The sequence below is a fragment of the Pantherophis guttatus genome, chromosome 1 (assembly GCF_059756535.1).
Source record: "Pantherophis guttatus breed Tessera chromosome 1, ASM5975653v1, whole genome shotgun sequence".
In the NCBI taxonomy this organism is placed as follows: domain Eukaryota; kingdom Metazoa; phylum Chordata; class Lepidosauria; order Squamata; family Colubridae; genus Pantherophis; species Pantherophis guttatus.
The window spans coordinates 32,141,964-32,157,639 of NC_142063.1; the positions used below are offsets into that span (position 1 = coordinate 32,141,964).

A 15,676-nucleotide genomic window follows, 5' to 3' on the forward strand; every position below is an offset into this window, starting at 1 on the left:
GCAACTAGTCTAGCCTTGTATAAGGTATTGCCTCCTTCTAAGTTCTTAATTTTATAAATCCACCTGGTACCTATAATTGTTTTATCCTTAGGTGCGATCGCAGGTGTGAATACATTTAATCCTTGTAAACTTTCCATCTCTTTTTCCATAGCTAGTTCCCATTTTTCTCTTTCTTCATGTGGAAGTTTCAATACTTCTTCATATGTATTAGGTGTTATTTGTTCTCCATTCATATGCATTATGTAATCTTTGTATTTATTTGGTATTTGGTTTCTATTGTTTCTAATAGTTCTTTCAGGCTTGCTATGGTTATCATGCAAATATCTAGCTTCCTTTTTTGTTAATGTGTCTGTCTTTATTTTATGCTGACTATTAGTCCAAGTTTTGGTTTTGTTCTTACTTTTGTTAATATTTTGATTTTCTGTTGTTCCTTCCTCGCAAGATATCGTATCTTTACATTTATTAGGAAATATTTCATTAAGGTGCAATTTTGACCAATTGGCCTGTTCATGGAACACAGCTGTTCTGGATACTATAAATTTGTTATTACTATCAATAAATCTGTACCCTTTGGTTCCAGTTTCGTATCCCATGAATCTTAATCTCCTGGATACGTTTTCTCCCTTTCTCCTCAATTGTTTAGGTATGTGTACGTCTGCAGTGACTCCAAATATGTGCATGTGTGATAATTTGGGTTTTCTATTGTACATCACCTCATATGGTGTCTTATTCACAATACTGGACCAGGTTCTATTTTGAGTGTAATTCGAATAATGTAATGCCTCTGACCAAAATTGTTTGCCTAAACCAGCATCCTCTAATGTGCACCTAATCATGGTTTGTAGTGTGGAATTTTTCCTCTCTGCAACTCCATTTTGAAATGCAGAAAAAGGATTGGACGTGAAATGTAACATTCCTCTATCCTTTAACCATTGGGAGAATTCTTTAGACATGAACTCACATCCCCTATCTGTCATAATTTGCTTTATTCTGATATTATGTTGTGTTTCTATACGTTTGTAGAATTCCTTAAATTTCTGAAATGTTTCATCCTTGTGCTTTAATGTGTAAACAAAACCATATCGGCTGTAGTCATCCACTATTGTTAGGAAGTAACGTTTTCTATAGGTAATTGAGGGACTTAATGGACCAACTAAGTCCATATGTACCAAATCAAAAATATTGTTAGTTGATCTGTTAGATTTTTTTGGTCTGGGACTGGTTTTTAGTTTGGTGGACTTACATACTGAGCATTCCAAATAATTTTCACAATTTTTTATTTTGACACCTTCTGCGTGTTCAGTCATTTTTTGTACTACAGGAAAGCTTGCATGTCCTAACTTCCTGTGTAAGATGTGAGCACACTCATCATGAATTGGTTTACCTATTTTTGGTTTCTTTTCCTTATAAGTATTTTTGTGATCATGAGTTATTCTACACTCATCATTGTCACTGTTACTGACATTTTCATCATCTGCTTCAATACAATCTTCCATATTTGAATCAATGTTATGTAAACATCTTTCTTTAGTTATCAGATAGGGTAGACCTCCTTTTATCATTACAGTACCTACATTTGTTTTGTTCTTTTCTATAGTTGCTTTCCCCTTTGAGAAAACTATATTGATATCAGATTCTCTGCTTAATTTTATGGCACTTAGTATGTTGTGAGGTATTTCTGGGATTAATAATACCCCCTCTATTTTCCCTAGACCAGGCAAGGTCACATTTCCTTTGCCTAGTACTTGAACCTTTTCTTGATTAGCTACCTTTATCACAAACTTATCTTCTATAAATGAAGATAATATACTTTTGTTGTTGGTGGTGTGATTTGTTGCACCAGAATCAATAAGCCAATTGTTATTCTCATCCTGCTGTGTTCTGGTGCTGTCTTGTTTATCTAGCCCATTCAGTGACCCAGATTTCCTCTCTTTTGAATTTTCTCTACCCCCTCTACCTTCTTTGTAATTTGGTGGGCTTCTATATTTGTGTCTATCTGTGGAAGATTGTCTGTAATTATATTTGCTCCTATATTCTGGTCTATGTCTCTCTCTTGAGACTTTGGGGCAGTCTCTTCTACTATGTTCCCTGGATCCACAATTGTAGCATCTAAAGGCCTCATTATGTTTATCTTGAAAGACTACTTTCCTAAAAGGTTTGTGGTCTGTTTGGTTACTGGATCGATTTTTTCTTGAATTGTCTTCTGCTATCAATTTGTTAGATAGACTTTCTATGGATAAATATCCCAAATTAATGGTATCTAAGTGTGACATAAAGCTATCCCATGATGGATCAAGTGAATTGATAATAACACTTTTCATTGTTTGATCTGAAATCACTTCCCCCCTCAATTGTAGCTCAGCTCTTATTTTGTTTAGATTTATCAAATGCTCACTTATAGAAACCCCTGGTTTTACTCTAGAGGAAAAGAAATCCTTAGACATTCTTGTGGTTGTAGCTACGCTATCGCTGTGAAATAGATTAAACATGCATTGAATTATTTCTGATACAGTTAGGTTTGGTTTGATGCTATGATACATTGCAGGAGACACGCTAGATATTATTATGAAAAATGCTCTATGATGTAAACAATCTATTTTTAAAGTCCAAGGTCTTCTTGGAGGGCTAGTTATAAAGAATAGTAAATTTTCTTTCATGAAAATGACCTGAAGCTGTTGATACCACTCTTGTAAATTAATGCCATCAATTCTAAGTTTTGGGAAGTCACTGGGTAAGTTACCTACATTATTCTGTGCATTACTTACAACCTGGGGCAGTCCGTGATCTCTCAAGTGCAGGAAATTACAGAACGGCATTGGGATGCTTGCAATGAGTCTGCGCGGTTCTCTGGCCAGTTCAAGTCCTTCTGGGTTGTCTACGTAGTTTCGCACATGCGCGTTGCTCATTTCTTCTTTGGTGGCGTCGTGGAAGGTTCTCTCCCTTTCAGCTCTCTCGATCCGCTCCTCCTCAGATGAGTCGGTCTCTGGCTCGGTTTTTGGGGTTCTGGTGGTGGTGACGGTTCTTTTCTTCTTTTTGTGTGCGTTGGTATTCGATTTTGTCTGTGGTGTAGGGCGAAATCGGCATGGCTCTCTGGGCTCGGGCGTCGTCGCTTTCGAAGCCAGGATGGGAGCGTGCAGGTCTTGAGTCGCCGGTTTGATTTCTTGCTTCTTCGTAGATGTCTTGGTAATTTTCAGTCTTGGCCCAAAAGCAGCAAAAAGCGTTTTCATTGCTGATTTTACTTGAGATTTTGTTAAATCGTCTTCACTTTCTGATTTTGGATCATCTGAAGAGTTTGAGACTTCTTTCTCACTTTCTTCGTCTGATAGTGTTTTTCGCGCCAGAAATTTTGAACTGAGCGTTTTGATTGGCTCTGCTCCATTCTCTTTTGAAGTTCGTTGAAACCAAGATGGCTGCCATTCAAAATTTCGCGCGGGATCACATCTTTTCTTTTTAACAACTATTTTCTCAGTAGTCATCTCACTTACGATTTTTTGATCTTTGGGTTTTTCTTTAATGACGTTTTTCTCTCTCGCTGCTCCGCTGTTCTTCAGCATCTCCTGGAGGTCCGCGATGAGACTTTCATCATTCTTTTGGCTTTTTAGTATCTTTAATATCTCTGACCTGAGTTCGTTATTTTCTATTTCGATTTCTTTCTGGTCATTATTTTCACTCATTAGTTCTTCTTCTTCAGTGGTGTATTCTTCGGATTCTCTCGAAATCGCATTGGTGGATTCGTTGATCATCTCTTGATCAGTTTCTATTTCTTTGCTGTAGGCCCTGGTGTTGGGCCTATCTTTCTTGGACATTTTTAATTACTTATTGAGTCAATTAACCATCCTCTGCTACCAGCTTGTTGCAATATTTTCAGGATCAGACTCAATAAAGATAATAGGAGTTAGAGCTTTAAATATATTTCTTTTTAATTATGATAGGCATTCTATATTCACTGAATATTCAAGGTAGAAGCGACGAGAATGGTGAGGGTGGCTCCTTATATATACAAGGGGTGGAGCTAGGAATGGGAGTGGTAAGTTATGAATACATTAAAGTCCAAAGAATAAGTTAACCTCTGATGTTCCATATATACATTATTTACACATTGGAGAATAAGGCATTTACATCTGACAGTTCTATCTCCTCACTTTTCTGATTCCATTTTAAAATGTAGCCGGGATTATTAAAGCTATTTTCATTATTTGCTAGGATCAAGTTTCTATGAATGTTTGCAGGTCTAAACAGCTCATATAAAACTGACAGCCAATCAACACTTGCCCTTCCTGGCAAATAACTGAACACAGAGAACCAGAAGCCAATCAGTGCTCATCTATTTCACATTTAAACACATTATTATTATGATTGGTCACACAATCAGCCAGATGTTTAGAGGGGGTTTTATCCATCTATAGCAGGGATGTCAAACTCAATCTCATTGAGGGCTGCATCAGGGTTGTGTTTGACCTTGGGGGCCAGGATGGGCATGGCCAGGGTGGGTGTGGCCATCTTGACATCACTTGTGTCAGGGGTATCTGTGGTGGCCTGAGTGCTCTGCCAATTAAAATGGGCTCCCGAGCTCTGTTTTTGTCTGCAATGGTCTCCTACCATTCTCTGCCAGTGAAAACGGAGTTCCGTAGGGTGCGCACACAGCCCTCCCAAGCTCCGTTTTCACTGGCAGAGGCACCGCGGGCTGGTCCTTCACTGTTCCCAGGCGGCCCCATGGGCCAGATATAAGCACCCCACAGGCCTTGAGTTTGACACCCCTCATCTATAGCATCCTTCTCAAGGACAAATGAGATAGTAATAATAATGTATTATTAAAATATTAACATTAAAATAAATTATTATATATACAACAATGAGAATTGTCACAATTTTCAGCTGGCATTATTATATAAAAATTATAAACACAAATTATATATAAATATGAATTATAAGTAATATAATACACAATTCTGCCAATTCCCATTGACTCTGGATAATTATAAATAGTTAAAAATATTTTAAAAAAAGTATCAATGCAAGGAACACAAAACAGAACATATCTGTTCCTGATTTAAAAGGAAATGAAATTGCTGGATGCCCTGTAGAGCCTTAACCCCCACCCCTACCCCCATTGCCTTCTCTGATAGGCATTTTGTGTTAGGATTTTTTGCGCAGTTTATTTATTTATTTATTTATTTTCATTTTATTCAATTTGTATACCGCCCTTCTCCTAGTGGACTCAGGGCGGTGCACAGCCAGAACTAAAACACATACCAATACAAAATTTAAAATTTTTAAAAGAATTACATGACTTTGGCCCAGAATTTAAAACATTCAAACTAAGTTACCATACTGAAAGATTAGAAGCTGGGCATTTGAGCCACCTGCCCCTTTCAGTGAGAAACTACACTGCCCTTTGAAATGTTTTTTCCATGATAGCTGTACCTCCTGCTTCTGCAATGAGAACTGTAGCTAGAGATAGCATTGCTTTTTCAGTTAATAGAGAGCTTCCGACACAAGGATAATTCAGGAATTATTATAATAGGAAGCATCTGGTTGCAATGCCATGTGATCAACACAGAGTTCTGCTCACATTTATGACAGTAAAAATAAGAAATTAACTGCAGCTTTTCTGACTAACACATTTAATTAAAGGGCATAGGCTTTCATAAGCTGCAGTTCATGTCATCAGTTGTATAGAGTGGCTTGACTAATGTACAATTTAAATTGGGATACGGGAAGGGAAGGGAGGGGAAGATAAGTTGGTTATGCAGAGGTAAGTTATATGGACGCATATTATAAGTACCATGACAATTAACAATTAAAAACCCACTGTGGTTGTTAAAACCTTCTGAAATTGCCTGATACCCTTTTTCGCGTATGTTCAATTTCTCACTTGATTTTGCTGTTAATGTCCTGCTTTTCTAAAAGAGTGACTGTGAGGTCTGCAATGGAAAGCTGAAATGTTTTACTATTATATTGCCCTTGATTTGAATTTGTGTGTTTTCATTCTCTGCTGAAACAATTTTATTTTCATTTTCTGCTGAAACAATTTATCCTGCTTGTCCTACGTTGAATCCAGAAGGTTATTGCTGGCAGACAACTTGGAAGTCTTCACTTTGGAAGAATATGTGAAAGTGCCTCTAACTGTATGCGTTGGGGCCTGTGATGCAGTGATGGGTTTCAAATTTTTTTACGACCGGTTCTGTGGATGTGGCTTGGTGGGTGTTGCATGGCTTGGTGGGCGTGGCTTGGTGGGCATGGCAGGGGAAGGATATTGTAAAATCTCCATTCCCACCCCACTCCAGGGGAAGGTTACTGCAAAATCCCCATTTCCTCCCAATCAACTGGGGCACGGGAGGCAGAGAATAGATGGGGGCAGGGGCAGTTCTGGTTCTCCGAACTACTCAAAATTTCTGCTACCAGTTCTCCAGAACTGGTCAGAACCTGCTGAAACCCACCTCTGCTATGGTGGTGATGTTGTGTAGATGTGAGAGCAAAGTAGACGTCTGCATTTGTTGCAGTATCTGATTCCCACCTTGGCATAATTATCCTGTTGCTTCTAGTTGCTTGTGAGAATCTGCTTATGCCTTTAAAAAAAACTTGCTATTTGAAAAAGGCAGTACCATTTTCCTGATTTTTGGCATTACAGACTAAGAGGCCTCTTCTCTTGTGCCAATGGCACTCTGTATGACAAAACAGAGGAAGGTGGATATATTTCTTGCTAAAATAGACCATTGAGAAAGAAGGAGAAATCATAGAATCATAGCACTGGAAGGGACTTTGGAGGTCTTCTAGTCCAAACTCTGCCCAAGGTAGAAGCCCTTATTCCATCCTGGACAAATGGTTGTCCAATCTTTTCTTGAAAACTACCAGCAATAGAGCACTCACAGCTCTGGGAGGCAAACTGTTCCATGGATTAATTGTTCTCAATGTCAGGAAGTTTTCTCCCTTATTCCAGTTGGATCTCTTTCTCTGACTAGCTTCCACTCATTGCTCCTTGTCCTGCCCTCAGGTGCTTTGGAAATAAATCAACCCCCACTTCCCTATGACAGCCTTTCAAGTATTTGAAGAGGGCTATTAGGTCACCCCTAAACCTTCTCTTTGTTAAGCTAAACATACCTAGTTCCCTAGCTGTTCATTACATGGTTTAGCCTCCATCTTTGTTTCTCTTCTCTGCACTCTTTCTAGGCCCTCAGCATCTCTTTTGCATAATGATAATAAGAAAAATCAGAAAATAATTTTACAGCACCAGATTTTCCTTAGTGAATGTGACCTCCCAAACCTAAAAAACAACTCGAAGAAAAATATTTAAGGAGAGATGAAGAAGAGTATTAAAATATTCTGAAGATTACTACCTAATTCTTTAACTCCTATGTCCATTAAATTAAAAAAAAACAAAAAACACTACCAATGCAAATTAACACAACTTTAGAGCATTTCCTTGAAGAGGGAGAGAAAAGAAGCAATGATAGAAATTTTCAACCTATTTTGCTCCAACAGAATAGAATAGAATTTTTTATTGGCCAAGTGTGATTGGATACACCAGGAATTTGTCTTGGTGCATATGCTTTCAGTGTACCTAAAAGAAAAGATACGTTCATCAAGAATCATAAGGTATAACACTTAATGGTAGTCATAGGGTACAATTAAGCAATCAGGAAACAATATCAATATAAATCATAAGGATACCAGCAACAAAGTTACAGTCATACAGTCATAAGAGGAAGGAGATGGATGGTGGGAACGATGAGAAGATTAATAGTAGTGCAGACTTAGTAAATAGTTTGACAGTGTTGAGGAAATTATTTGTTTAGCAGAGTGATGGCGTTTGGGGAAAAACTGTTCTTGTGTCTAGTTGTTCTGGTGTGCAGTGCTCTGTAGCGTCGTTTTGAGGGTAGGAGTTGAAACAGTTTATGTCCAGGATGTGAGGGGTCTGTAGATATTTTCACAGCCCTCTTTTTGACTCGTGCAGTATACAGGTCCTCAATGGAAGGCAGGTTGGTAGCAATTGTTTTTTCTGCAGTTCTAATTATCCGTTGAAGTCTGTGTCTGTCTTGTTGGGTTGCAGAGCCAAACCAGACAGTTATGGAGGTGCAGATGACAGACTCAATAATTCCTCTGTAGAATTGTATCAGCAGTTTGAGCTTTCTGAGTTGGCGCAGAAAGAACAACAAAAGATCACTCCAAGCCCCTCTCACTACTGCCTGAATAAATAGACCCCAGCAATCATAAACTAGAATTCAAAGGGGGAAAAAAAGACTTTCTGGAGCAGATTAATTTAAGGCTCTGGCTGATCCATTCCAAGCAATCTGCACATCTACCAATTAACACTGAATTGTCGATTATAACATAAATATTGACAGGCCTTGAACAAATAGCTGATAAATTCAGAAGGCCATTTGACTCCATAATTAAAAATCTCAACATACTGAAAATAATCTTACAAGTAAAGGTGGAATACTTTGAAAACCAAAGTCACTATCCAAATACAGTATGTGGCGCTGGAAAAGGTCCCAAAACAGGAAAAAGAGAGGTGCACATTATTTCCTCTTCAACCCAAGAACACTGGAAGTTTTTAAGAAGAGATTGGATAACCATTTGTCTGAAGTGGTGTAGGGTTTCCTGCCTAAACACGGGGCTGGACTAGAAGACCTCCAAGGTCCCTTCCAACTCTGCTATTCTATTCTATTCTATTCTATTCTATTCTATTCTATTCTATTCTATTCTATTCTATTCTATTCTATTCTATTCTATTCTATTCTATTCTATTCTATTCTAACATACTGCCTCTCTCTCTACGTTTCACAACAGTCCCACATAAAATGCACATGCTTGGCACTGAGACAATGTTTCTTCACTACCCAATCCTCCAAGGACATTATTATTACAGTAAATGAGCATCCTATTCACACATGCACACACCAAATGATGTGAGCCAAACTGTTCTCCAGCTGTAGAATATGAAGGATTCAAGATACAAATCTTTGGGGATTTATGAGCTGAAATTCTGAGAAAATATAAACAACCTAATTACAGTTAGGGCAAAGCTATCACTGGGGGCTCCCTGCAAACTCATAAAAACCGAATTGTGTCAGTATTCGACATCCAATAAGCAACTGAAATTTGTGCGGTGTATTTCATATCAGAAAGTTCAGATCCTAATAGCTTCAAAAGCAAAAGAAATGAATTCTAATTTAATTTCAGCTGAATTTTTGTTGTTGTTAGTTGCGAAGTCATGTCCGACCCATTGTGACTCCATGGACAACTTTCCTTCAGGCCTTCCTGTCCTCTACCATCCCCCAGAGACCATTTAAGCTCACTCCGACTGCTTCAGTGACTCCATCCAGCCACCTCATTCTCTGCTGTCCTGTTCTTCTTTTGCCTGAATTTTGCCTGAATTTTACTCTATCTCAAATCAGAAATGGATGACAGTCTTCATTTCTTGCTCTATCTTTATAAGATTCTTTATTGCTAATCTGAGGGTGCCTCCTTTTGTCTTTCTTCCCAGATACAAATGCATAGAATGCATAATCTTTGATTCTCCTCCTGATAGGAAATTTTCTAGTTTTTGCTTATCCTTATATACTACAGTATATATATATTGCCTATAAATAAATCTCCTTTCTCTTAAACCTCTAAAATTTGCTTCATTCATGCTCAGATCTGATTCCTTTTCTCAAGGTCATTCACATATGCAGGTGATTCTCGATTTATAGTTCATTTAGTGACCGTTTGAAGTTACAACAGCACTGAAAAAAGTGACTTTTCACATTTACGACCATTGCAGCATCCTTAGGGTCACATGAACAAAATTCAGACACTGGGGAATGGCTCATATGGTTACAATGTCCCAGGGTCATGAGATTGCCTTTTGCGACCTTCTGAAAAGCAAAGTCAACAGGGAAGCCAAATATACTTTACTGTATTACTAACTTAAAAACTGCAGTAATTCACTTAATGTGACAAAAGAAGTCTTAAAATGGGGCAAAATTCACTTAACAATTGTCCCACTTAGCAACAGAAAATTTGGATTCAATTGTGGTCATAAATCGAGAATATCCAGAACATTTCAACCTTAAATAATAATAATTTCTGTATTGTTTTGCATACAAAAGTAGGTATTAGATCTAATATTACAATATAAAACTTTGATCCTAACAACTGCATTCGAGAATATCCAGAACATTTCAACCTTAAATACTGTTTCCCGCAAAATAAGACATCCCCTGATAATAAGTCCAATTGGGCTTTTGAGCGCATTGCAATAAGGCCAAGCACTTATTCTAGGGCTTAAAAAAATATAAGACAGGGTCTTATTTTCAGGGAAACATGGTAATAATAATTTTTGTATTGTTTTGCATACAAAAGTAGGTATTAGATCTAATATTACAACATAAAACTTTGATCCTACCAACTGCATTCGAGAATATCCAGAACTTTTCAACCTTAAATAATAATAATTTCTGTATTGTTTTGCATACAAAAGTAGGTATTAGATCTAACATTACAATATAAAACTTTGATCCTAACAACTGCATTAAACTCATAATGGCAAATTGGGCATGATTAGATACTGTTACTTTATTTCTCTGATATGAAGAATCTTTTTTAGAACCATCTCTGTGTTATTAAATTAATTGGATTATTGGTCTTTAGAGTCATATTCTAAAAATTTTGTTATAGATGTTTTTTTTCTTAAATCTTTCATTATCTGAAATTTTTAACTGATATCGGATACCAAATTTATATCCATAAATGTAAATAATTCTATTTTTATGTATTTATTTGTCAAATTTAGAAACCGTTCTTGTCCCTCAAAGAGAGATACTCTTGCTTGAACTTCAGAGCCAGGCATGTTTTTAATTTAATTTCTACAAAATATTAAAGATGTGCTTGTTTGTCATTTAAAGACTGTTAATTTATATTGACAAATACTGTATAACTTTATTTTATATATTATATTATTACTTATTCTAAAAGAAAACATCATACTGGAAAGCTGGAAAAATGACCATATTGATGTGCTACCTCAACAGTAGGAGGAGGTTGGCTCATATTACCCAATTACACTTTTAAATTAAGATTAAAAAAAAGACAGCTGCAATTTTAACCAAAAGGTTCAACAACATTATTACCTCATTTATGCTTGTACACAACCTGACTGGTTCTATTCACAGGATATGGAATCATAGTCATTAATTCTACACTTACGGCTTTAACTTTTTCATCTTAGATGCACTCAAGGTGTTTGAAGATTAACCTGGCTTCAGAATTAGAACTCGGGAATAGTTTTATAAATTAGAAGGATGTATGCCAGTTCAAGAGCCATTCTTAGATCTAAGGGGTCTAAGGCTCCTGTCCTCCTGTTGTTTGCAATTGAAATAAAGCCATAGTCTACATTTTACAACCTAGGAGTTTGATGGAAGCCATGATGGTATAACATGCATGATAACTTCATCCAACATAGATAAAATACATCAATAGTGCATCATTATGATTTGCATCATTTGAAAATGTCAGCCTTCTCTGCTTAACCAGAGAGGAAACAGAACAAGATTAATTAATTATATTTTTTCATAAGTCTACATTAACAGAACCTTGAAAGTCTGAATGCACAAACTTCCCACTGCTATTCTCAACTGCTTGATCCATTAGGGCAGGTCCTTCCTAAGTTTCTTTCCTTGATCATTAAGATGCTGGGGCTCCTGCCTCTCTTATCTGTTTCCTAGGCAGCATCTCCCCCTCTCTTTCCCCAAGGCCTTTCATACAAGTCATCCATTATACCTGTTCACATACCTGCATAAATATATTTGCCCCTCTATGCTTGCCCCCATACATTTTCCTTTCCTTGTTAGACACCCAATCTGTTATGAATTTCTTCACAAGTTACAATAACACTAAAAATAAATCCTATCAACTTAACATTTGTAGTATTGGCATACTGTATATATTTTTACTTCCCATCCACAGTCAGTAGTACTCTGTATATAATCTGGATAATCTTGGTTTTCAAAATTAACATAGGAAAAGAAATGAAACATAGAAACTAAAAAATACACACAGAATACATAGCTCATTTAAAACTCACCTATTGCTGAATCAAATCTCTAAGAATTATTGTCCTTAAAAGATATAGAACAACTTTAAATTGGAATTCTATCTTCTCGTGCTGGTTAAAGGGGAAAATGATCAAAATGAAGGTGGGAAAAAAACCTTCTCAAGTTTTAGAAAGATCTATGCTAATTAAAATGATGATACTTCCCAAATTATTATTTTTCAATACCAAATTATTACTTCTATCTAAGAACAAACTTTCTGAATGGAAAAGTGTGAGAAATCGTATTAGATCTGCCAGTTCTGTTTTAAACTGATTGAAGTGTCAAGGAAGCTTTGCTACACCTAATCTGAAGTTTGAATTTGATGCATTTCAACTAAATCAATTAATGCATCTGCATCACCATTATCTGCATGATAATGGAACTATCTCCTGGGACATAACTGAGACAGTAAATGGAAATATGTGCTCTTCCCTTTTACAGTGGTAAATTGCTTTTCAATAAAACGCATTACTAAGTGGTTTAATGGCCAAGCAACTGCAGATGAAATATTTATTTCCTTTTTTCCCTCCTTTGATTTTTGTTTTTTTAGATCATCCCTACTACCTATATAAAGATAGCTATTTACTACATAAAGATTGGATGCCTGCAAAAGCTTTTAGGTTAAAAGATTGTTTCCACAGTGAAAGTGCTTTTACCGAGATAAGCAAGATGAACTGCATGCAATATGTATACAATAATATCAAATTATAGCCATTGCTTCTATTTTAATTACACAACAGGGAATTCCAAATGAGTCCATATTTTTTAGAAGTTATGCCTACCTGCAATTAATCAATTTAGCTTCATCCCTTTATAGAAGTTTAACAGATATTATAAAAACATCTCTTTCAAAGATAAAACTGACTTGGGAAATATATCTTAACAGACCAATCACCTCTGAGCAATGGCCATAGAGTAGTGGTGGATTTCTACTGGTTCACCCTGGTTCGCAAGAACCGGTAGCAGCGGTAGCAGGAGGCTCTGCCCACTCACCTGGATGTTATCATGGACGCTCTGCGCATGCACAGAAGGTTCTGTGCAGGGGTGAAATGCTCCCGGTTCGGACCAGATCGCCCGATCCAGTAGCGATGGCGGCGGGTGGTTTGGAGAACCGGTAGCAAAAATCCCTGCGCCCCCACCCCCGCCACCATGCCCAGCTGAGCCGCAGGATCATCAGAGGCTTTTTTTTTTTTACTTTTAAAAGCATTTTTTCTACAAACTCTTCCGACGAAAAAATGCTTTTAAAAGAAAAAAAAAAGCCTCTGATGATCGCGCAGCTCAGCTGGGATCGTCAGAGGCTTTTCAAAGCATTTTTTTCTGCAACTTCTTGGCTGAAGAGGTGGTAAAAAAAATGCTTTGAAAAGTCTCTGACGATCCCAGTTGAGTTTCCTGGTCGCAGAGGCTTTTCAAAGCATTAGAAAAAATGCTTTGAAAAGTTAAAAAAAAAAAAAAAGTTGGCCACGCCCACCCAGTCACATTACCCCCACCCCCACCAAGCCACGCCCACAGAACCAGTAGTAACAAATTTTACATTTCACCCCTGGTTCTGTGCATGCACAGAAGTGACGCAAGCGAGCGAAGCAAGCACACGTGGGCATACGCTCACAGTTCCGAACTGGTAGCAAAGGTAAGTGAAAACCACTACTGCCATAGAGTATCTTTTTTGTAAAGCTACATCTGCTCAAATTAGAGAAGCAACTATAAAATGACATCAGCAGCAGCTCTGAACATGAAATTTATTAGAGTCAGTGACCAGCATGCAGGACAGGGAATTCTGGGAGTTGAAGTCCACACATCTTAAAGCTGTTGAGCTTCAGAAACACTGGTTTAGAGAAATATGGGGACTCAATGAGTCTGTGGCTTGAAATGTAATTTTTGCGAGTACATGGATCACAAGATCGGCAATGTTTTTATGCTCTTTAAAGATATCTTCAGGTACTTATGGCACAAAATTATTTTCTATTTCTTGGTTGGCTTGTTTAGCTATTATTATGCTACCTCATCATCAACGTTGCCTGGACTATATACAAAAAAATTTGAAAACTACAATAAAACAATAACATAGCAAGATAAAAAGAACAGAGCTAAATCAATAAGTTGAAAAGCCATCCAAACTAAAGATATTCAGAAAGGTCAATGGAGGGAAACTAACCATAGCTACTGAATATGGCAATATTATGTGGATCAGGAATCAGTGATGGGTTGCCCCCGGTTCGGACCGGTTTGCAAGAACCGGTAGTAAAACCAGCGGGAGGCTCTGCCCACTGACCTGGACGTCATCAGATGTGATCTGCGCATCCGAACAGGTAGTAAAGGTAAGTAAAACCCACCCCTGTCAGGAATATCTTCTTGATATGTTTGATGTCTATCAGAAGTTTGAAAAAGACAAGAGAGGAGTTATTGGTAAGGTCTAGGAGAAAGGCCTTCTCTGCCATTGCTCCTGCCCTCTGGAACATCTTGCCCCCAAGAGTGAAGTCCGCTCCAAACCTCCTGACCTGCCATAAGAGCCTAAAAATCAGGCTCTGCCAGTTGTCTTGGGGCTCCAAAGGAGGGGTTTCATGTTGGAAGTGGTTGATAGATTAATATCAGATTCCCCCTGCCCCGCCCCCCCTCATCCTACTCCTGCCCTCCCCATCTTTTAGCCATTATATTTTGTATTTTTATATTTTTGTAGTATTTTATTTAGATAGTTTTATCTTTTAATATTGTAAGCTGCACAGAGTTACCCTGGGGTAAGATGGGCGGTCGATAAATTTAATAAATAATATTTATTAAATATTTAATAAATAATATTTATTAAATATTTAATAAATAAATAAAAAATTATGTATTTGCTGATTTGGCCTACTGTTTAACTAATTTCCTGTATTCCTGATATTACCAGGATAGGCTTTTTTCTCTCTGTAAATGTGGGAAATAATGGAACCCTTCACTGGTACCACACTCACTTTCATAGATCCATTGCTACTTGAGTCCTCTTGAACTCCCAACTTCAGCTTTCACTGTCTGCTGAGAAACTTGGCATCACCCTTTAACTGTATAGCTATTTGGTAGGGGCAGTATATCTGTGATGTCATGGGCCTATTGCCCTTTTTTCTGGGCCTGCTTACCTGTACCCCTAGGCCTCTGTGAGGTCATCTTTGTACACCAGCTGGGCAGGATATTATCTCTATGTCAGAGAAACTAATACACATTTTATGGAGATAATCTTATACAGGGAATGTTTTAGCAGGGATGAACCTTATTTTTAGAGCAACTAGTTAGTTAAAAGAACTAAAACCAATACAAGCTTTCCTTCCTTGGGTTTAGTTACACAACTGAATTTATAATATCTGAATATGTTATAAGTTATATCCATAGCATTAGTCCCTGCATTTTTTAGGCCATAATATGCTTTGCTTGATTTTGGTTTAGATGAAATCCCCAAGCACCATAAATCTGGTGTACTCCAGAAATTGTGGTATACTGTCAATCCCCAAATTTGGGCCAGCAGCTTAAGCAAGAACATCATTGTGCATCAAGGGGGGGCAACCTAACTTCAAAAAAAAAGCCTCACATGCAGTTTGTCAGCTTTGGAAGCCATATTAACCCAGGAA

At 37.4% G+C, this 15,676-nt stretch overlaps 1 protein-coding gene across 2 annotated transcripts in view; it reads right to left on the reverse strand.

Annotated features, from left to right (window-relative positions):
* The window catches only part of LOC117675017 (potassium channel subfamily K member 16-like), a 25,668-nt gene extending 10,551 nt beyond the window's left edge, over positions 1–15,117 (reverse strand). Inside the window, exon 1 of one of the 2 annotated variants that reach the window (XM_034433299.3) lies at positions 15,029–15,117. In XM_034433299.3, coding sequence (XP_034289190.1) covers positions 15,029–15,034 — 6 coding nt within the window. In that variant the 5' untranslated portion in view covers positions 15,035–15,117. Of the gene's footprint in view, positions 1–6,440; positions 6,504–15,028 lie in introns of those variants that run through there. The other variant, XM_087895788.1, reaches the window with a different exon arrangement.
* Positions 15,118–15,676: the final 559 nt, after the last annotated feature.